Source organism: Gastrolobium bilobum, unplaced genomic scaffold (assembly GCF_033153095.1).
Source record: "Gastrolobium bilobum isolate Gb01-03AN ecotype WA unplaced genomic scaffold, APGP_CSIRO_Gbil_v1 utg3870, whole genome shotgun sequence".
Classification (NCBI taxonomy): Eukaryota; Viridiplantae; Streptophyta; class Magnoliopsida; order Fabales; family Fabaceae; genus Gastrolobium; species Gastrolobium bilobum.
The window spans coordinates 756,638-778,913 of record NW_026895180.1 but is presented as its reverse complement, the minus strand read 5'-3'; the positions used below and the strand labels follow the sequence as shown (position 1 = coordinate 778,913).

At 35.7% G+C, this 22,276-nt stretch overlaps 2 protein-coding genes across 6 annotated transcripts; one reads left to right on the top strand and one right to left on the bottom strand.

Moving 5' to 3' along the window:
• The first annotated feature begins 5,569 nt into the window (after positions 1 to 5,569).
• Positions 5,570 to 10,698, top strand: LOC133297319 (zinc finger CCCH domain-containing protein 53-like). Of its 3 annotated transcripts, XR_009749625.1 has the most exons (11): positions 5,570 to 5,919; positions 6,307 to 7,508; positions 7,603 to 7,782; positions 7,881 to 8,066; positions 8,169 to 8,260; positions 8,361 to 8,609; positions 8,688 to 8,853; positions 9,042 to 9,260; positions 9,352 to 9,430; positions 9,558 to 9,837; positions 9,931 to 10,698. XR_009749625.1 is itself a non-coding variant. In XM_061496435.1 (10 exons), the coding sequence occupies exons 2-9, from the start codon at positions 6,538 to 6,540 to the stop codon at positions 9,413 to 9,415; spliced, it is 2,127 nt and encodes a 708-aa protein (XP_061352419.1). In that variant the 5' UTR covers positions 5,570 to 5,919; positions 6,307 to 6,537; the 3' UTR covers positions 9,416 to 9,430; positions 9,558 to 10,464. The 3 variants fall into 3 exon arrangements, 2 of the variants coding, with proteins under 2 accessions (XP_061352419.1, XP_061352429.1); XM_061496435.1 differs by having other exon boundaries at positions 9,558 to 10,464; XM_061496445.1 differs by having other exon boundaries at positions 5,571 to 5,919; positions 7,881 to 8,060; positions 9,558 to 10,461.
• A 4,275-nt stretch (positions 10,699 to 14,973) lies between these two features.
• Positions 14,974 to 20,336, bottom strand: LOC133298243 (putative calcium-transporting ATPase 11, plasma membrane-type). 3 transcript variants are annotated; one of them, XM_061497519.1, is made up of 8 exons: positions 20,163 to 20,336; positions 18,943 to 19,010; positions 17,180 to 18,855; positions 16,920 to 16,981; positions 16,679 to 16,837; positions 15,859 to 16,030; positions 15,459 to 15,757; positions 14,974 to 15,282 (listed from the first exon to the last, which is right to left on the bottom strand). In XM_061497519.1, exons 1-8 carry the CDS (start codon positions 20,334 to 20,336, stop codon positions 14,974 to 14,976), a joined length of 2,919 nt encoding a protein of 972 aa, XP_061353503.1. The 3 variants fall into 3 exon arrangements, with proteins under 3 accessions (XP_061353503.1, XP_061353489.1, XP_061353498.1); XM_061497505.1 differs by having other exon boundaries at positions 16,920 to 18,855; XM_061497514.1 differs by having other exon boundaries at positions 16,920 to 18,862; positions 18,956 to 19,010.
• Positions 20,337 to 22,276: the final 1,940 nt, after the last annotated feature.

The window sequence follows — 22,276 nt, the reverse complement described above, 5'->3', positions numbered from 1 at the left end:
ACAACTTAGATTCGGTCAAGTTTAATTTGAGATAGGCCGGTGTGTAAGTCCTCGATGAGATGTCTGATTTATTTATTCTCAATTATAATATTTAAATAAACATAATAATAAAAAACATAGATGTTTGTAAAAACTCTAAATTAAATTCGAATTTTATAATTCGTGCTCTTGGTCAATTTTGTCACCTTAAAATTATAGATACACATAATTGTAATAAGAAAAGATAGATAAATTAGAAGATTTCGTTTTTGACGCAACCAAACAACGGAGCTGTTTTATTGGTTAAATTCAATTTCGTATCATATTGTTTGATCCTATTTTAACGTGCCAACTTATATTTTGAATTTTTTAATCCATTTTTAGCACACACAAAAAGCACATTTAATAAACATGTGCAATATAATTATGTCGTTTTGAAGCCATCGCGCTGTCGGCGTTAAAACTGATGTTTTTATATATGCACGTGCCTCTTACATGTCATTTCTATTAAAACTTGGATAAAAAATTGTGAAATAATTATAAAACATCATAATTAGAGTATTAACAAGGTTCAAATCACTTATGGCCACGTTAAAATTGGTCCAAAACGCATGGTTAGTGTTTTGAACTGGTATATTGGACTTACATCCAGATTAATATTTTCATTTATTAAAAGATACTCGATGATGCCACCTTGCATCAAGAGATTATTCTGTTTCGGTTGTGCTGTAATTATAGCATTTTTTTATCTTCAGTTATCTGGATAATATATCTAACTTAGGCCTACTGAGTATTGAAGCCATTAATTAAGGTGAAAACTCTAAATCTCTTATGGGGATTTGGCCGCAGTGTCTTCATTTTTTTTATTTTTTTTGAATATATTAAGGAAAGTGCAAATTAGTTACATAATCTGAGGTTACCAAACCCCATCTCATCCCTTCTAAGAAGAGGTATACATCCATGAGGAGGTTGTTCTAAAATACAGAGATTCCAATCTTCATGATCGTGCTCAAAACCTGCGAGCCAGTCTGCCACCATATTGCCTTCTCTGAGAGAGTGCGTAATGATGGCCTCCCAAGGGCCTATCAAGCATCTTCTAATTCTAGAAACAAGAGCAGCTAGAGGGTGATGGGAGTTGCAGCCGGACGAAACAAGGTTAACAGCAACGCTGGAGTCACTCTCAAACCACACCTGTCTGAATCCTGCATTCCACGCCAATTCCACCCCATGAGCCAGTCCCCAGAGCTCGGCACAAAGAGTTGTGCCACTTCCTGTCTTTCTATGGAAGCCCAGCAGCCAATGACCAGAATCGTTGCGGATAGCACCCCCACAGCTAGAGAGTAAGCCTCCATTCCTGCTGGACCCATCTACATTTACCTTGACCCACCCAGGTCTGGGAGCTTTCCAATAGATTATCTGGTCCTGTCTATCACATGGCCGCAAACCACCTATTGACAGCTTAGCCTTAGCATTCACCCAGCTCCTTGCGTAATCTGCAGCCTTCCTGATAATGGTTTCAGGTGAAAAGATCTCTCCCTCAAAGATGAATTTATTTCGAGCATTCCAAATGTGCCAGCACAGTATCCTAAACATGACCTTCCACCTAATGCCCTGAGACCCCATATGCATCACTGGGCTGAGGTTAACGTCGATCCATTCGGCAGAATTGAGTCGAAAAAATTCTCTACTCAGCGTGGCCGGGACCATGCTATCCCATATCCTCTTGCTACCCGCACAGTCCCTTAGTACGTGAATGCAGTCTTCATTGTCGTCGTCGCACCTTGGGCAAGCAGCAGAGCTAGCAATATGCCGATCTATCCTACTAGCATTTGTTAACAGATTATTGCCTTTCAGTTTCAGTCAACGTATAACATACACAGATAAATATTTCACTTATAAACTTTTTATTTACAAACTATACTAAATATGACCGGTCATATTTTAATCAAAAATGTATGACCGGTCAGACTTAATGTAATTTGTAAAAAAAAATTACAAACGAATACTTCTCCTATTATATTTATTGCTAATACCCACTCGACAACAGAGTGTCTTGCAGGTGCACATTTCCCTTTTTCCACTGCAGATGGTGAAATGTGTAGCTATCACCACCAGTACTACATCACATATGCTCAAACACAGCAACCCATTATGATCAAGTACTTTAATCTTCTCATTCACGTAGTCATTTAACTTAATTTGATTTTTCACTTTAGTATTGTTTTTGATAGCCCCAACCGGTCGACCCATTAAGGCAGGCCCAGATCCCTCCCACTCATCCAGGTCTACCCTGTTGGCTAAGGGTTACCAACCCTCCACCTTTTCTGTCCCCATAGGACAACGTTCCTGAGGGGAGACATCAAAAGGTCTTATCTCGGGATACTACTTTCCTCATGTAGCCTCCCTAGATCCCCTAAATAGGAGTTTTCCTCCCACAGCTACAGCAGCAGTGATTGCCACCAGCATAACAGGGGGCTACACTACTGCCACAACATCAGTGACAGGCGCCCATCGCCCTCCCCAAGGAGAGTTGACCCGGTTCGCCCTCCCATGCGAATAGGGCATCTTCCCCCTATAAATAGCCTTCCATCACCAAGCAAGGGGACTCTGCCATTCCTTCGAGCCCTTGCTATCACCCCCCCTCTTGCAGATGCTGACCTCATACTTGGGACGTTACCGTTTAATTTAGTCTCTACATCTGTTAGCAGCAATACCCATATAGTGACATTCATCCCTACAAGAGGGTGTTTGGTAGGAGTATTATTTTCAAATGGATGGAAAAGTCAAGGTGAGATTTCAAGACTCCTATGTTTGGTAGCAAATGTGAGAAAATTTTCCCACTATTATCATTTGCATAGGAATCCATTTTCAGTGTAAAATTAGAACAAAAATCTAACTCAAAAATACCAAAAAGATAATGGTATTCGAATTTCCCTAGGGATATGGAAAATTAACGTCGTAATCTTTGACAAAAATAATCCGACTTGAGTATGTCTTGGACCATTCAGTGCTGAAAAAAGGATAGGTAGAGGTTGAAAAAAGCAAACAATATGCTTTGTATTCAAATCAAAAAATAAAAACGTTAACATGGTTAGTTTGATAATTTTATTATTTTTTCCATCAATATTTTATCTTCAACCAAACATGGATTCAGAAAATTTAGCCCAATTTTTTCAGTAATATTTTGATCTACCAAACAACTTTTTTTTAACTTTTCTATCAAACTCACTTTCCCATCATATTCTTACATATTCCTAGTAATTATATTTTCCTAATAAATTTTTTTTTCTCCTCTACCAAACACCCACTAAAGGAATATATTGTACTTGCACCTCTCATTGGTACAAGTCTCATACTCACTTTGAAAGTTGGAGTCCGTGAAAAGGTATATCTTAATTGTGTCAATGAAGCACCATGATCAACCATCATCCAAGAAACCTTGAGCAATGAATCCTTATTTTTCAGATAACCACACTGAATACTAGGCAACTGAATTTAATCCATTATATGTAATGAAATGAATAAATGTTCATAATTTTCATGAAGTTATGAGAGGTCTGAGATATTTTTCAACGAGTGAGATAGACTAGTCTTAAATCCAGATGAGCGGGGGATAGATTTGTACATTGGCTTAGCTGTACTTTGCATTGGTCAGTTTGGCCTTGTTATGCATTGTATGATTGAACAAGACCTCAGAGAAAAATAATGAGCACAAACATCCCATGTGGGAAGCTCTACAGTGCGTGCCTCTACTCCCTTTTTATATTTCCCCTCTATTCATGAGAGTCTAACTTTTTCAAGTTCGTCACTCACACCATCAAGTGGGGAACTGCTCATTCACTTTTCTCTATTGTACACATCACACAGCCTTATATTAAATGAAAAAGATACATGAAAAGTGATTGAGCCCCTCGCTGTAAAAATACAAGTGATGTTCAAAAGTAAGATAGTAAATCACATAATAATATTATGTGACATTACATGTTTATATTTTAAATTATACGAGTGATTATGAAAAGATGTTGATATTAATTTTTTAAAAGTATAAAATTGTACTTTAAATTATCAAGCATGACTGGAACATTATTTAAAAATATATATTGAGATATGAATTGGGTGTCAGGATCTGAAGGAGGAAAAAAAAAAAAAAAAAAAAAGCAGGTGGAGAGAGGCATTGAGTCATGATTTTTATTTGTTTGTGGGGCATATAAAAAAAACGACAAGTGGGAAAGCTAAATGCAGCAACGATACCCTCTTATCCCCTAAATACAAATCCCTATACCTTTTTTATGATTTTCTACTATCAAAAGAACAATCTCTCTCTTTCTCTTACATAATAACACATTATATTATCATGTAACCATCACAACAACAATGATAATTAAATTATGGGAAAAGTGTCTATCATTTAAAATTACACAACTTACATCCTTTCACTCTCACAAAGAGGCGGGACTCACACCTTTATTTTTTTTTTCAACTCTCTCTCCTACTTTATCTATCTCTTTCTCTTTCTTAAAATGACACAACTTTACATCCTTTAAAATTATACACACTTTTCCCTTAAATTATTAATAAATTACATATACTTTCAAGAATTGTAAAGAGACCCTTGGAAAAACAATGAGAGAGAGAGCAACAACTGGTGGGGCACCACCAACAAAGAACCCAAATAGCAAACGATGTGTTGAACATATCTAGAAAATAGAGAGAGAGAGTGTTTGATTGGGGTGGCATTGACTACTCTTAACATAAACACATGATGACTCAATCAAAGGCAAAACCTGAGAAGAGCGTGTTGTTCACTCTCCAACGAATGCTGATTGATGAATAGAGTTAGAGGGTCCTAGCCCCTATGAGAGATTTGATTGGAGCGTGAGAACCAAACTCTAAGGGAGAGCATTGATGCTGTGCTATGCTCGGGAAAGAAAGCTGAGAAAAAATTGAAAGTAAATAAATAGAGAGGAGTGTCAGAGGTTAGCAACAGAGGGAAGTGAAATGGAACGCGCAATATTTTGTATTTTTTTTCCACTTTTTATGCAGTTATTCTGCAAATAAATTATTTTGTAATAAATTCAATACGATGTCGTTTTAAAATAGAAGTTACGGTGTTTTTATAATTTTAATTTATCTCAAGATTATAATAGTCTTTATATTTATAGCTTTTTAAAAACGTCATTTTAAAAATAAAGACAGATAATTTATATGTAATAACTGCAAAAATATTTTTTTCACTTTTCAATACTCATTTTTTACACGAGACAATTCTCTTCGGATTGATTCTAAAATTAAGAATTTAAACTTAAATGATATCGATAAGGATTTAAACTTAAATGATATCGATAAGGATCAAACACATATTCTTATTGCATGCGATGAAGTCTTATGTAGCAACTGAACAAAGTTACAATATTTTGTATTTTGAAGCACGGATCTGAATCCATCCATTCAAAGAAGCACCAAACAAATTGTAACATAAGGAGACACCAACCACACGCACACGCTCTTAGCGCTTGTTAATGTTACCATAGTTTCAAAGGACAGATAAAAAATAAAAGGAGAGGGTCTACATAACATAACATAACATAGAGGTGGTGGTCATGACTCATGGGGTTGTGTACTATTTAGAGAGTGAGTGGGAGAGAGAAGAAAAATCTTTGCTTGGCTTGACTTGGCTTGGCTTGAGAGTGTTTGAGATAAAGGGCATGTGAGAAAGAGCAAAAAGCTCTCAACTTCACTGCCAACTCTTGTCCTGAACCCCATAAAACACAGTGAGGGGGCAGTGAGGCAATTGATGGTTCTTCTGATCTTTGCATCTGCAACCATATTATAAAGAAGGCGGTGGTTTGGCTTTTGTAGTAAGTTGACTGCCATTGTGTTTGAAGTGAGAAACTTGTCTTCAGAGAGAGTAACCAAAGAAGAGAGTTTATCCTTTCATGGGTAAGTCCGTACTCTTCTGCTCAGACTTTTGGATTTCAAATTTAAATTTGGAAAAACAAAGAGAGATTTCGAAGGAGCTTAAAGTTAAAAAAGGAAAAAAAAGAAAATAAAAGAAAGGGTTATTTGATATTTCTTATTGTTTCTAAGTTCCTACTTTTTGTTGTTTCTGCAACTTTTCATACTCATTACTTCTTTATAGAGAAATTCAACCACCATCTTATGTCTCTCTCTTTTCTTTTCTTTACTTTTTTTTCTCCTTCCTTTTATCAAAGGTTACTCTTTGCATCCTCTTCCATTAGTCTCCTATTAATCAACTACACGGGAATACTCTTTTTAACACTTCACTTTCTTACTTCCCCTTCTCCTTTTTTTTCTTTAACTTTGCAGGAATATGAGAAAGAAACATACTGAGCCACCACCCATGTCAAGTTGGTAGGTACTGCTTGTGTGTGTGGTTGAGAAAGAAACTTTACTTGTAATAGGAGTGAGAAAGATGGCTAGTGGAGAATAGAGAGAGAGAGAGAGAAAGACAGAGAGAGACACTCAACTGACAACAAAAATTGGATTTTTTAGGGATAGGCTAGTTTGTTGTGGAACAAAGTAGCAATCTTTTCACTCATGGATGGTTACGAAGCTACGAGGATAGTGTTTTCAAGGATCCAAAACTTGGACCCTGAAAATGCTTCAAAAATCATGGGTCTGCTTCTGATTCAAGACCATGGTGAGAAGGAAATGATTAGGTTAGCATTTGGACCAGAAGCCCTAGTTCACTCTGTGATTGTGAAAGCTCGCAAGGACTTGGGATTACCCTCTAACTCGCCGCCAACACCCTCAACTCCTCCTTCTCCGTCTCCTTTCCTTTCAAGACAAAATTCCATTTCTTCAAGGCTTAGTGGTATTAACCTTCCTCCTGCTCTCACTATCCCAAACCCTTCTTCTAGTTCAGCTTCTTGGGCTACTATGTCTGAGCTTCAAAACCCTGAAGATTTGATGAGCCCTAACAATTTGGTTGTTGGTTCTTCAACTTCATCTTCCTTGCCCTTCTATGCTAACGGAGGAGGCTCAGATCCAATTGATGAATTCCAACTTCAAGACCAGCTTTCTTTCTTGAATGATGGTTCTCCTACTCTTGGCCACAAGAACCTTGATTTGTTTTACCCTCACTCTGACTTGTCTTCTAGTCCTACTACTGGTGCTGCTGACCCTTCTCTCTTTCCTTCTTATGGTTGGGGAGGGTCTCTTCACCGCAGGAGTTGCTCTGTCAATGATGCTTGTTTGGGTTCTGAGGACCCTAATTCTGGGCTTGGATGGAAGCCTTGCCTTTACTTTGCTAGAGGGTACTGTAAGAATGGCACTAGTTGCAGGTTCCTTCATGGAGGAGGACTTGGAGATGCTGCTGATGGTGCTGCAATGGTTGGGTCTCCTAGCAAACTTGAGATGATGGATCAGTGCCATGAACTCTTCAGATCTAAATCTGTTCAACAACAAAGATTAGCTGCAGCTTCTCAGCTCATGGCATCTTCCTCTTTTCCATACTCCCCAAAGTGCATGAATTTCCTGTTACAGCAGCAGCAAAATGATACTCAAAGGTGTGTTACACTGTACTATATTCAATCATGTTTTGATTACTGTGGTGTACTATTATAGCTGCTGAGACTTAATCATGATTGATGGTGAATACAGAGCGGCAGCTGCAGCTCTGATGATGAATGAGGATTTGCACAAATTTGGAAGATCCAGGCTTGAAAGAAATGATTTTTCTTTGAACAGTCCTGGAATGATTAACCCAGCTTCTAGGCAGATCTACTTGACCTTCCCAGCAGATAGCACTTTCAGAGAGGAAGATGTTTCAAATTACTTCAGGTTATTGTTGTTTAGCTTTAGCCTTAAGTTAGGTTAGTATGCATAGTTTGGCAATGGCAGAAATATTAACCTGTTTTTTTTGAATTGTGTGGTTGAAGCATTTATGGTCCTGTTCAAGACGTGAGGATCCCATACCAGCAGAAGCGTATGTTTGGGTTTGTTACATTTGTTTATCCGGAGACTGTGAAGCTCATTCTATCTAAAGGGAACCCTCATTTCGTGTGTGATGCTAGAGTGCTTGTTAAGCCTTACAAGGAGAAGGGCAAAGTCCCAGACAAGTACAGGCACCCCTTCTTTCTTCTAGTCCTTTTTTTTTTTTTTAATCTTTTTCTTCATTATTGTCTCACCAATGCTTTGAACTGTGCTATGTTTCTTGTGACTTGCAGGAAGCAGCAGCAGCAGGTAGATAGGGGAGATTTTTCACCTTGTGGTACTCCACCAGGACTAGATGCTAGAGACCAATACGATCTTCAACTTGGTAGGTTAATGCTTTTGACCTTCCATTTTATTGTCTTCTCAGATTGTGTGCTAGTCAAACCTACCCTCCTTAAAATGTGGGGTGTCTTCTATGTTTTTAGGAGGAAGAATGTTCTACAATACTCAAGACATGCTGTGGAGGAGGAAGTTGGAAGAGCAAGCTGATTTGCAGCAAGCCCTCGAGCTCCAAAGTAGGAGGTTGATGGGTCTGCAACTTCTTGATATCAAAAAGCAACACCAGCGTGCACTTTCAACTGGAAGTCCAATTCCTTCCCCCACCCACTCTCCAAATATGTTCAACCAAAATCTTGTTCTTCCTTCGTTTCACACCAGCTCAGAGGCCCCAGAGGGTATGTATCTATCTCCCTACCATTTTAAATTCTGTGAAATGGAATTAATTGGTTGAGATTTGTACTATTTAATTTCAGAGAGTGGTTCAAGTTCTGGTCCAACTAGTACTGCATCAGTTTCTGTTGGTCAGCAGCCAGTCAACATTTCAGTTGGCAAGGAAGTGATGGTCAAAGAAGAGAATGGATATAGCGAAGGAAATGGCAAGCAGAGTTCCAGTCATGAAGACCGTGATTTGCAAGAATGGTATAAAACTTGTTCTCATTTAGAATAACTAAAAGGGTACCGGAATAGTAAACACCTTTTTTGCATCAAATTCCCCTTTTAGTCCATGCTAAAAAGCTTCTGCATTTATTCAGGTTTTACCAATTTTCCCAACTTTGATTGTTTTTAAAAGGGTTATGTATTGAATTGGTTTTTGTGAATAAATGCAGTTTGGAGCATAATCTCCCTGATAGCCCTTTTGCTTCCCCCACTAAAGCTGCTGCTGGAGAATACATGTCTTCCTTCTCAAGTGGACCTAATGAGGTCACTGATTCAGATGCATCAGCTGCATCTGCCAACTCTAAATTTGGTACTAATAATACATTACTTCCAACAGCATCATCTCTAGACATGGGGTCTTTCAAATCCTTTAACTGCCAAATACCAAGGTACTGGCGTCATATTGAAGCTTTCCATCCCCATGAATTTCAGTATCCATAAATTTTTTTTGGAATTTTGATGATCTGGGTTTCCACTTAGGTTCTCTTCTGGCCATGGAACTATTGGGATGTTCGCAGGCACCGGTGGACCAATTGGTATTTAGTTTCCTGAGGTTCAGGTAAAGTTACATTGTTCTTTTATGTTTATGAGCTCAGTTGCATATTTTCTTCAAGGTGCATTGGTTTGTTGTTTTGTTTATTAAATTTGGAAGTCGGTTTGTTCTTATTTGTACAATATTTTTACAGGAAGTGAAGATGGACCATACAAACCTGTAGAGAATCACCACCACCACCACCACTAAGAAGGCCATCACCATCAATCATAATACTATACTACTTACTACCATACAAAATGCATACGTAAAAAGCAGTTCAGTAAAGGAAGTGGGGCAGGCATTGCATTCCCTTTCTTTTGTTAGCATTATTGTACCATTTTCTTATTCTCATATCTGTAGTAGCTGAACCACAGGTAAAAAATAACACAGAAAGAATCAGAGTCAACGTGTAGTAGGGAACTCCTGGCACTGTAATTTCTCCTTTTCCTTTGCCCTTGGTGGATGTAGTAGTGTAGATTGTTAGTATGATGTTGTTACAGGTATAATTTCAAGTCTTTGTACAGCTGGAGCATTACCCAGAGAAAGAGCATTTGCACAGATGGAAGTGGTAAAACAGTAAATGCAGAGAGTTGTATAACTACAAGGCTGATGATTCAAATCCCCCACATAATGGTTAATTTAAGTTTGAAAGGCCAGGAGTGAGGAGAGGAGGGGAATATGCATAATTGTTAATCTTAGCTTGGGTTAAAGTTGAAAGTTGAGATTTTTACCTTGGGATGTTTATGTTGCAGTTAAGTTTGTACTTGTACTACTACACAGTTATCAACCCTCCCTTATATTGCCAGACAGAAAAGAGAAAGATTTAGAAAGAAGAATCAAAAGTTGAGTTTTTTAGGCTAATTGGTCTTTACTATTTGCCTCTCCCCCTTATGTGCTTTTTGATTTTAATGGAGAATTTGTCTCTTTGTTCCTGCAATAATTTTTTCCCTTTCAATTTTGTAAATTGGTGGGGTTTGTCTATTTTTTGCCATTATTAAGGCACACCATCACATGGGGTAGCTGACACTGCAAGTGGGCCATACACATTTATATAATGCCAGCTTGTGTATGGGTCCTACCCACCAGTACCTACCCATGTGAGTGATGCCACTTTCTCTTTCATTGATATATATCAACCCTACTACCCTTTAGCTTCTCTTTCATGATAGGAAAGGACATTGCTCAGATCTAAAAGTAGGAGTAGATGCCCACACGTATGACAAAAGTAGCCAGTTACTGGAATCTTTTGGGTTCTGTGGTCTTATGAATGTGTATGTGTGTGTGTGTCAGAGTCCGTGTGAGTTACTGTGTGTTTTAAATTTTTTTACTATTTCAAATTTTAAGAATCATAGGTGATAAGGTGTTTGCAAAATCTAACAATGTTCAAGTGTTGAGTGACAAGGCAAATCGTGGATAAAGCACAAACAATCATGTTGGTTGGTTGGTTGGTTTTTGACACGATGGTTGCTTTCGTGGCTGGTTTCTTAGACGTTCACAAACCAGACTGAGTTTTATGTGCACATAAAAAACAATCATGTTCCAGTTTGAAGAAGACATGTTTTGCATATGTCACGGCTTTCACATTTATGTGGCATGTGGTTATGTTTTAGTGGCTTAGGATACTATGATTCTATAAACATAGTCAATGGGGAAAGAGATGGTAACCCCTGATAACAGTTTCAAGTGCAGTGTTTGTGATTAGTCTGTTGACTATCTTGCAAGAAACTGTAGTACAACACATTAATGATATAAAGGTTGTTGATTTATCAATTAATGACTTGGGTTAGCGGCTGAGCACATACTGTAGTACAACATATTTGTTAAAAGGAAGATTTCTACATTTAGTGATAAATTGCAGAATCATGATAATATATATATATATATATATATATATATATATATATATATATATGAGGCAGATTATACTTACAATTTTTTTTTTTTACAAACTACACTATCTTTTTGCGGGAGAACATTCTTTACACTATGTTTTCCCGGGAGAATATAATGTAATTTGTAAAAAATTTTAAAAAAAGTTTGTAAACGGATCCTTTCCTTATATATATATATATATAGGCTTTAATGTTTTTATATGAAATGCAGATAAGTTATTTACATTTATTTCTAAAACAATGTCATTTTGAGTTAAAAAATTATAATGATAAAAATGATTATAACTTTGGAATAAATTATAAGGGAAAGGATATACTTACCACCAAAAAAGGTTATGACCTTTACAACTAATTTAATAACCATTGATTTTCATCAATCTAACGGTTATAGTTTATTGAAAATTATTGGATCGCATTTATTAATTAATTATTAGTTCTAAATAAATTATAACCGTTAGATTGATGGAAATCAACAGTGATTAGGTTGGTTGTAAATGTGGTAAATTTTTTTAGTGGTAAGTATATCCTGCTCCAAATTTGAATTATAAAAACACCTTAGTTTCTGTTCAAAGATGACATCATTTTGGGCTTAATGCAGATAATTTATTTGTATTCATTGCAGCAAAAATAAATTCATATATATATATATATATATATATATATATATATATATATGAGGTTTATATTTCTGCAGCTGCTGTACGTGCAGCAATCAAATACTTGCCATATATATACGTGAAAACATTAAATGCAGAAAATCATAACCATACAAAGGATGAAAGCATTAAATGAGAGAATTAATAACCATACATCTGTCGTTGTTGTACATAAGATGACTACAGAAATGATTTTACATATATATATATATATATATATATATATATATATATTGTTAAAATCTTCTAATTTTAAAGACTGGCTATTGAGTCATTTTCCAGCATTAATAAGTATATATGGGAGTTTCTGCTCCTGATCAGGTATATATTGCTTTTTAGCTTTATACAATCGCCATTTGCAATAAAGTAGTAACATCATGGTCTCTTCTATTCCCTAGTGTAGTGTGACCTTTTCGGAAGTACCCTATACATATTGTATTAATTATAAATTGAGAAGTGTCAAATGGGTGGTATTTGCTTTTATCCTATCCTAGTAACAAAAATACCGTGTTATTGATTGCTTCCCCTTCCTCCCCCTTTTGAATCTCATTCCATTCTTTTGGTTTTAAACTTTTGAAGTCTAAACAACAAAACATTAAAGAGACCTCATATCTTCACCATAAAAGTGAAAGAGCTTTCATATAAATATTCTGTAGTAAGAATATGATAGGTTACACATTCCATACATCGATTTTTGCCTTATTCTTTTCAAATCAGAAATGCACTTCACATGCATCCAATAATTGAAATCACAAATCCTAAATTGTAAAAAGGAATTCTAGAAGATTTTTTAATAGAGCAGTCACCAAACGGGAGGTGATTCAAAACATTTTTATTTGAAAGAAGAAAGTGCCGAAATTATGAATGGTCAAAGCTATTGTACAATGTGCACAACATGACAATGTTGGCATATTGTTTTATTAGAATATATATTTGTTCGATAGACAAGTTCAAATTGCACATGGACTTGACATAAACATTTCAGCAACTTCACACAACTCGAAGTTGAAGATAAATAAGAATGTATTATGTTGGCAGATTGTTAAGACAAATGAAAGAAAGATTTTCAGTTTTTTTTTTTTTTTTTTTTAAATTGAAGAAAAGAAGCAAAACACGATACCATTCATGCAAAATTTTATCGGAAGGAGAATTAATTGCAAGAATTAAACCCAAGACTTCTTGGTCAGAAGAGTTCAATTCAACCAATTGAGCTGATTCTCATTGGCTTAATTGGAGATTACACTCATAGAATAACTAAATAAATAAAATATTAACAGCACCATATATATATATGTATATGGATTTTATGAGTATCAAGTCACTAGATATAAGCTTTTATCCAATCACTAAAACATAATCGTATAAAGGTAGATCAATGATGATAAATGAAGAGAGAAAAAAGAAAATCATAACCATTCAAAGATGAATAAATTAATATAAAAAAATAAATAAACAAAACAACGTAGTTTAATAATGACTTGACCATCCAGTGACATAACAAACAATAATCCATATATATGTGTGTGTGTTGTAAAATAAAAGATTGAAGAAATTAAAAAGGAATAATCTTAGTTTTGTTTTATTCATGTTCAAAAATTATGATGATTTATTTTGTTGGTATCGTCCATGTAAAAGCAGGAGGACTGAAAATTTATATCAGAATGAAGATGATTGTAAGCATGGATGCAGATCAAGATATATAAAATTTTGGAGGAAAATACAAATTATATAGTATTGTTATAAGGGATAGGATATTGTGACACACAAATAATGTTACGCACAATGTTACGACCACATCTTAACCGTTGATTTCCGCCAATCAACGGTTATCATTTTTCAAATTAAACTCATTAATTAATTATTAATTCGCAATATATTAATGTATTGTCCAGAGTTTTCAAATAAAGTAGTTACTAATTTGAGTTTTACATTATTTTAAATTAAGTCCATTAGAAGTATGCTAAAGTTAAATCATGTAGAATTTAAGATTCTTAGGTACTGTTATAATATCATGCAAATCAAATCTTAAAAGCTATCACATACTTTGATAAAATTTAATTTCTTAACTAATTGAGCATAATTCTTGTCGTAGAGTAACAACTTAATAAAATTTAAAAAGTACCTCTACTTATGTTATAGTAATGTGTTTTTGAATTGGTTTATGTTGAGGTACAAAATTATTTTATAAAAGTTTTAAAGAAATTTTTATTTATAAGAATAATTATTTATCAAAATCAAGCTATTACGAAACATGCAGTAATTATTTATTGACATTAAATAGATGAACAAAAAAGAGAGCCTAAAACATAGCTAAATAAAAATGGGGGGACAAATCCTCGAGGGCAACTGAGTGCTCCCAAGGATTTGCTTGACATAGGATAGTGAAACTTAATGCATCTACTGTTTCAATGAGGGGTTAGCCTACAGGACCATATCCCGAGGGTAAGATGATCGGAGGAGGTTAAATGAGGATACCTCCAAGTTATACAAAAAAAATAAAAAAATAAAATATGGGAGGACAATATAAAAGTGATAGATTGAGAACAAGTTAAGCATTAAATTCTCAAACTCAACCAAACAAGTTTGATCTTAGATGCAATTTTCAAGATCATTCATTCATTCATTTAATAAATAGACTAAACTATTAACTTCGAACAATAATCCGGAACATATAAGGTGACAACATGTAACTTTCCAAGCTTAACTAATGTTTGCTACCAAACTAATGTTTTCACTACAAGCAAAAAATCATCCTCCGAAAGAGATTTTCTAAAGGGAGAAAGGAAAAGGGGCTAATCAAGAATGATACCGCACCCAACAAATGGTATATGGAGAGGAAGTAAATGACAAAATTAAAATGAGGGTAGATATAATGGTAGGAACTTGGAACAGTCTAAAATGAAAGGCAACTAACTGTGACAAGTTAAGATATGATATCTCTCTTTGTAGGCATTTTTTAAAAACATTATATCAAAATCATTATTAAAGCTTATAAGGAACCGAATTATGTATCATATATTCATGCAAGTTCTGGTCCACTTGGTAGCTGCTCGTAACCATCATGATGAGTTGCGATGTAATTACTATCAGGAACAGGAATGCACTTTAGGACAACTGCTACGAGTAAACTCAATGCTCCAATCATGCAACTGGTTAACCACAACTCACGGCTCAGTGGTACTGTTTGAGCAAAAGCACCAAGAAACTGAACTATTATTACTTGAAAGCATATTGTTAAGGTCATGACCATCAGGAAAATCCAGCTGCTGAACATTCCTCGTAAGACATTAATCTTCTCCATGTCACGGCTGTTTATCTCGTTGAATACCTATTGATTTACAATTTCAAAGTAAGAATGGACATTAATCTTCTCCATGTTTGACTTAACAAGAAAGATGTAAAGAATCATTTCAACTCAAAAATTTAAGCTGTTGAGTGTATATTCATCAATAATTTTATATTATATCTCTCTGACAAAAAACCGGAAGTTAACTGATCTAGTACCTGACAAAACACAAAAGTGTTGAATATGACCGTATTCAGAACTGATGTAGAATCAGGTCCACTGAGCTTGAGAATCTGTTTCCCACGAAATTTGAGAATCAAAAGGACAATAATTTGATAGATGCTCTGACCAGTTATGTTCCTCCACATGACCCCAGTGATGAATTTGGCGTTTCTTCCAATAGGTGGTCTTTTCATCAGTCCATCATGGGGAGGTTCTGTGGCCAGTGCCAATGCGCCTAGAGTGTCCATGATCATGTTTACCCAAAGCATTTGAACTGCAGTTAGAGGAGCTGAGCCTGAAGTAGATTTCTGTTGTGGTTAGTCCTCTAAATTTAACAAAATATTTATGTATGTCCTAGAAAATATTGTCTTAAAAAAAGTTAGCTGAATGTGTTACCTGACACACATGCTGAAACAAAATTCAGCATGAGAGCTACAACATTCACTGTTAACTGGAACTGGACAAACTTTTGTATATTAATATAAACAGAACGGCCCCATCTTATAACATTCACTATGGTTGTGAAGTTATCATCCATCACAATCACATCAGCATTCTCTTTTGCAACCTGGAGAAGATGGACGTTAACAATGCTTAACAAATAATGCTATACAAAGTATTAAAATCAATTGATTACGAAAAAGTATTCGTTATTGTAAAGAATCAATTCAACCCAAAAGCTTAAGCTGTTGGGTGAGGCTATATTAATGGTTTTATATATCTCAACACGCTCCCTCACACAGGGCCCACTGGGCTTGAAGGGTAAACAATGCACAGGCCCACCTACCTGTGCGAACAAAGAAATTTCACTTGAAAGAAAGTGGGAGGCGGCGAGAATCGAACCCGGGACACGAAGCTCTGATACCATGTAAAGAACCAATTCAACCCAAAAGCTTAAGCTTTTGGGTGATGCTATATTAATGGTTTTATATATCTAAACAATTATGCACATAAAATGTTATAAATAGTGTTGCCTACTATATAAATCCTAAAGGTTTTTTTTGTCACCCTAAAAATTCAGATAATGTTTAGTATTTATTTATAGCAATGTAGGTTCTAAATGTGCTCTAGAGGGTGGTCCTATTCCATGGTCGGGTACTTAATTGAAGATACAAAGCAAGCAGATAATGACACATAATCTCAGATGGAACAATAAATGATAAGTATCCTATGGAAGTCATCTAGGATATATATAGATTTTGTGCCTGTAGCAAACCTCTGTCCCTGCAATACCCATAGCAAGCCCAATATCAGCCTCATGCAAAGCTGGAGCATCATTGGTCCCATCGCCCGTTACTGCCACAACTTCGTTAAAGTCATTCCTCAAATGGGTCACTAAGGTGTGCTTGTCAAGAGGCAAGGATCTAGCCATTACCTACATACATTGAGCAACCAATTTATAAGTTTACCATATTTGCAAAACATTAAAAGGAGTAACCATGGAACAAAAATGAAACCTGTATTTTTGGTATTATCTCCTCCATTTCTTGCTGGGACTTGTTCCTAAAATCTGGTCCCTCTATAGCCAATCCATCTGTCAAGATGCCACATTCTCTAGCTATTGCTTTAGCAGTATTTATGTTGTCACCAGTTACCATCCTAACTGTAATACCAGCTGCTAAACAAGTCTTTACAGCTTCTCTGACTCCAGGCCTAACTGGATCCTTGATCCCAATGATAGTTATTAACGTGTACTTATCCTCAGGAATACTATCACCTTGAGAGGATCCTTCAATATCCTTGAAGGCAATGCAGAGTGTTCTCAGAGCCTCAGAAGCAAAACCATTGATAACTTCCGTGATGCTATTTCTTTGTTGTTCGTTCATATCAATGACTTTGCCGTCTGCATTAACAACCTTGTCACACATTTTCACTACTATTTCTGATGCTCCTTTACAAAATGCTCGAGACTTGTTGTTGCCATCAGGAAGAGCCACAAGCACTGACATCTTTTTTCTGACTGAGTTGAAAGGCTCAATCTTCACTATCTTATATTTCTCATTATAATACTTAGAATCACCACCCAAAAGCAAGCCAAATTCCAGCAATGCTGACTCTGTAGGAGTACCCATGATTTTGTTCTTTCCATCTTGCCCTTTAACTATCTCTGAGCCAGTATTCTGGAATATGGATTGCAAAAGAAGATCAAATATCTGTTCAGAGATTGAGGGCTTCAAAACATTTTCACTGGTGCCGCTTTTAATTGCCTTTGTTTGTTCACAAATCCATATTTTGTCCACAACCATGTGATTTGTTGTCAAAGTTCCTGTTTTATCTGTGCAAATACAACCAGCAGAACCCATTGTCTCGCATGCAGAGAGGTGCCTTACTAGTGCCTTATCATTCATTAGTTTCTTCATTGCAAATGCAAGGCTTAGTGTCACTGCCAAAGGAAGACCCTCAGGAACAGCCACAACTATTATAATGACAGCAGTAGCAAAGAAATTAAGAAGCTTTGAAGCATCATTCAGACCCCATTCTGTGATCTCATGTTGTTCTATTTTCTCCAACAAAAACCTTCCAGTCAGAACCAGGAATGTCAACAGTGCAAAACCCAAACCTATCTTCCCAATAATGGTTGCAACCCCATTTAGTTTAACCTGAAGTGGTGTCTCATCATCTCCACCTTCGTTCAGAGTATCCATCAATCTTCCCCATTCAGTCCTCATACCAACACAAGTCACTAGCATCTTAGCAGAACCATCTTGAACTGTGGTTCCCGCTAGAAGAAAAGGCTTCTGTTGATCAACATTCACAGCCTCACTCTCACCTGATAAACTTGATTCATCAATCAATAAGCTAAAACCAGATATGAATAACCCATCTGCAGGAACCACATCTCCAATTGAGAGATGGATTACATCTCCTACCACAAGATCATAAATTGAAACCTTTTGTCTTGTACCTTCTCTTGTAACTTGAATGCTGACATTTTTCTTTTCTTTGTCCAAATCCTTAAATTGCAAAGACTGTTTATAGTCACTGATTGAAGTGACAAAGACCACTAAAATAATACATAGTATGATTCCAACTCCATCGTACATACCTTTAGGCAAACCTTCGGTTGAGATTCCAACACCAATTGAAACAACAGCACATACAATAAGGATTATTAAAGTTAAGTCTTGCATTGCATCCCAAACAAACATCCAAAAACTTCTAGAAGGCTTCTCTGCATGTCGGTTAACACCATAGATGTTTTGTCTAAGAGGAACATCACATGAATTAATGCCTGATTGCAATGACACACAAACTGCTTTTGCTAATCCTTCGATTCCTTCATGATGTTCTAAACATTTGGTGTCATGGGATCGAACAATGGAAGCTAATTCATCAGGATCAATTCCAAAACCTGCTTCCTGAATCTCTTTGGATAGCATGTGACCACCACGGCTCCCAGCTGTATGAGAATGAAAAGAAAAAAACGTAACAGAAAAACGAATGAAAAGAGAAAGAAAGAAAAAAGTGAATAAAAGCTACTAAATGTAAATACCGTTAATAAAATTTAACGCTGCTTTTTGCACATAGAGAGCCACTCGTATCTTTTCCTGGTCAAGATAGTTAGAGCATATGCAAAGTGTGTTAGGGAGACACATAATAAATGCATGTTATGCCTATATAACATTTACACCCTAGTTATATGTTATATTTTTTAATTGAATAACCGTTTTCACTGTTCCAAAGATTAAACATTTTAGTTTATTGCTCAACAATATAATCACAAACTACACATACAATTTATTCACAGCATTGGCACTAAAAAAATGAGATATATATATATATGTGTGTGTGTGTGTGTGTGTGACACTAACTAACTTGGAAGGATAACCTCTCTTGTAAAAATGTGATTGTTCAAAATAAAAGTGTGACTATAAAGGGAAAAGATCGATTTCTTTCAAGGAATATCATTTGACTTAAAACGGCATGAAGACATGGTTGATGAATAGTCTATACTGTTATGTCTAACAAATTCCTTCATGTAAAAATCATTTGACTGAAATTCAGTCTAACAATGACTATATCGGCAAGGATTGAATCGTATTATTTAACCAGAATGGTATAATATAATTATATTATTCTACTTGACTAGGGTGTGTGTGTTAAAATTCTTAGGATTCCTATTAGATGTAAAAGCATATGATTTCTGCCATATTATTTTCCATAGTTTATAGTATATAGCAATATAGTCGTAATAAATTTTTTAAATCAGTACGTCTTAGTAAGATTGCTTTCAAAAAAAGCTGGAATTGAAGAAACACTAGTAAAGAATAAGGGACCAATGACAAAGAAGAAATTGACTCAAAGTAGTGAAACACCACGAATCTTTGCTGCTTTACATTGTATAGTGTATAATGGAACACGTATAGTCATGGCTGCATGGGTTAATGTACGTACATGCATGATATATTAATTTCATGAAACAAATTCATTTTAGGGTGGCATGTTCAATTTTTTGTTTTCATTTCTAATTGCTACATTTTTTCATTAATAATTATAAAAATATCACATTGTTTTTAATTTATTAAGCAATGACGAAAACAAAAATTATGATGTTTGTTACTCTTAATTTTTTTTAAATAAAATAGTTTAAGTTATTGGATCGAAAACTGAAAAAAAAATAAAAACAGTGTAAATAGCATGAGTAATGAAAATGAGAGAGATTGTTATATATTATATATGTGTATGATTGAGGAAAAGACCTGGAGCTTCTGGCGCTTTTGTTCGGCGTCGGCACGTTGGGCGAGATTGGCCACCATGCGGAAGCGGCGGCGGGGGTTCTTGACGACGGAGACGGCGGATCTCCATCGGCGAAGGGCGGCCTCAGAGGGACGCTTGGGCTGGACGTCAAAGTTATCTCTGAGGTACTTCTCCATTGCTATTCACTGACTACGCTTCACGATCACTGTTGTTTTTTTATTATCACATTATAAGGAAGAAACTTTCAAACGTCGCCGAATATGGTGGGAAGAAGAGAGAGAGAGAGAGAGGAACAAATGCCAGGGAAGGGTGCTTGTTTACAAGTAGATGTGTAAGTGGACCTAGCTACCTAACAGAGTCTACGGCATAACCTACTCGGCCTATTACAAATAAGGGATACGATACTCTGAAAATGTTACTATTAATGTTACTATCATATTTTAATTGTTGACAATCAATCGTTATCATTTTTCAAATCAAATTTATTAATTAATTATTAATTCGCAATAAATGATAACCGTTGATTGACGGAAATCAACGGTTAAAATGTGATAGTAACATTATTTGATTGTCAGAATATCCTACCCCTACAAATAATCAAATAAAATAAAGCTCAAGGTAAAAATTGGCTATTTAGAAATTAAGCCATAGATTTATTTGGGCCTATAACATACCAGCTTATATCATATTATTTATTTTAAATAAAAAATATTATTTTAATAATTTTGAATAATAAAGTAATATTATTTTAATTATTTTTGTAAGTATTAATGTCTAATAGGCTTAAACAAGCTAACAGATCTAGATCAAGGTTTTTTTTTTTTTTTTCAAATATAGATTAGACCAGACTTTTAATTTGAGCTTACATAAAGCTAGGGTTGGCAAAACGGGCCAACCCGGCTCGACCCGACCCAACCCGCATTCAGCCCGAAAAAATGGGTCGGGTCGGGTTGGCTCGAAAAAAAAACGAGCCAGAAAATCCAACCCGGCTCGACCCGAGCCGGGTTAGGGTTGGCTCGATAATCAGCTCGCGGGTTGGCTCGTAAAAAAGCTCACGGGTTGGCTCAAAAAAAGTTCGCGAGTTAGCTCGAAATGATGCTAGTGGGTTGGCTCGCGGGTTGGTTAGCTCAAAATATTGGCTAGCGGGTTGGCTCAAAAAATTTAATTTTTGTGGTTTGTTTTCCTGTATAAAATTATTGTATTTTGCAGTCCAACTACAAGTAGAGTAGTTTACAAAATCCAAAAACATTAAATGAAACACAAACCACTCCACGAATCACAAGAGTCATTTATCATGATTTTTTGAATTACTCTAACTCACGATAACCATAAAACGTATGTAAAGCCAAAAAATAAAAAATAAAAGAAGTCCATCAGTGGAGAATCCATCAGTAAAGTCCATTGTATTAAAAAAAAAAAAAAAAAAGAGTAACCCGCGAGCTGGCTCGTTCAACCCGCGAGCTGGCTCGTTCAACCCGCGAGCTGGCTCGTTTGAGCTCGGGTTGGCTCGGGTCGGGCTAAATCGAGCTGGCAGCTCATTTTTGCCAACCCAACCCGGCTCGTTTTGTGCGGGTTACGAGCCAACCCGACGGGTTGGCTCATTTTTGCCATCCCTACATAAAGCTAATAAAATAGGATAGACCTAAATATTTTTATACAAACCTAACCTACTTAAGGCAAAACTTAGTCAAACCCATTTATACCCCTATTTGTAAGGAAAGAAAGAAAAATAAGAGTATAACAATAATATAATTTAGGAAAAAGTTGAAATACCCCTCTTTTAGAATCACTTATTCTGTAAATAATTAATTAAACCTAAAAGCTTAAGTGATGGGGCAAGGCTGGTTTTATTTTCTCTAATATGTGACTTTTCACAAAAGAGCTCATTGGACTTGAAGGGTGGATAATACTTCAGACTCAGTCTATTTATACTAAAAAAACTCTACAATATTATTTAACTATTATTATTAAAAGAATGGAACAGTGAAGATCGAATCCATGATACTTTAGTTACATTAACTCTCGTATCATATAAAGAATCAATTTTTTTTATCATTTACCCCCTTATAAGTTTTTTTCCATCCGGTCCATTGTTAAAAATTAAATTAGACAATCC

What these genes read in the sequence shown, in the direction of transcription:
- LOC133297319 (XM_061496435.1), top strand. Translation starts at nt 6,538, where the DNA reads ATGGATGGTTACGAAGCTACGAGGATAGTGTTTTCAAGGATCCAAAAC. An exon ending in AAAGTCCCAGACAAGTACAG is followed by an intron (nt 8,067 to 8,168) that starts GCACCCCTTCTT and finishes TGTGACTTGCAG; the next exon opens with GAAGCAGCAGCAGCAGGTAG. An exon ending in CAGCTCAGAGGCCCCAGAGG is followed by an intron (nt 8,610 to 8,687) that starts GTATGTATCTAT and finishes ATTTAATTTCAG; the next exon opens with AGAGTGGTTCAAGTTCTGGT.
- LOC133298243 (XM_061497505.1), bottom strand. Translation starts at nt 20,336, where the DNA reads ATGGAGAAGTACCTCAGAGATAACTTTGACGTCCAGCCCAAGCGTCCC. An exon ending in ATTAACGGTATTTACATTTA is followed by an intron (nt 18,856 to 18,942) that starts GTAGCTTTTATT and finishes TACAGCTGGGAG; the next exon opens with CCGTGGTGGTCACATGCTAT. An exon ending in TGTTTCAGCATGTGTGTCAG is followed by an intron (nt 15,758 to 15,858) that starts GTAACACATTCA and finishes AATCTACTTCAG; the next exon opens with GCTCAGCTCCTCTAACTGCA.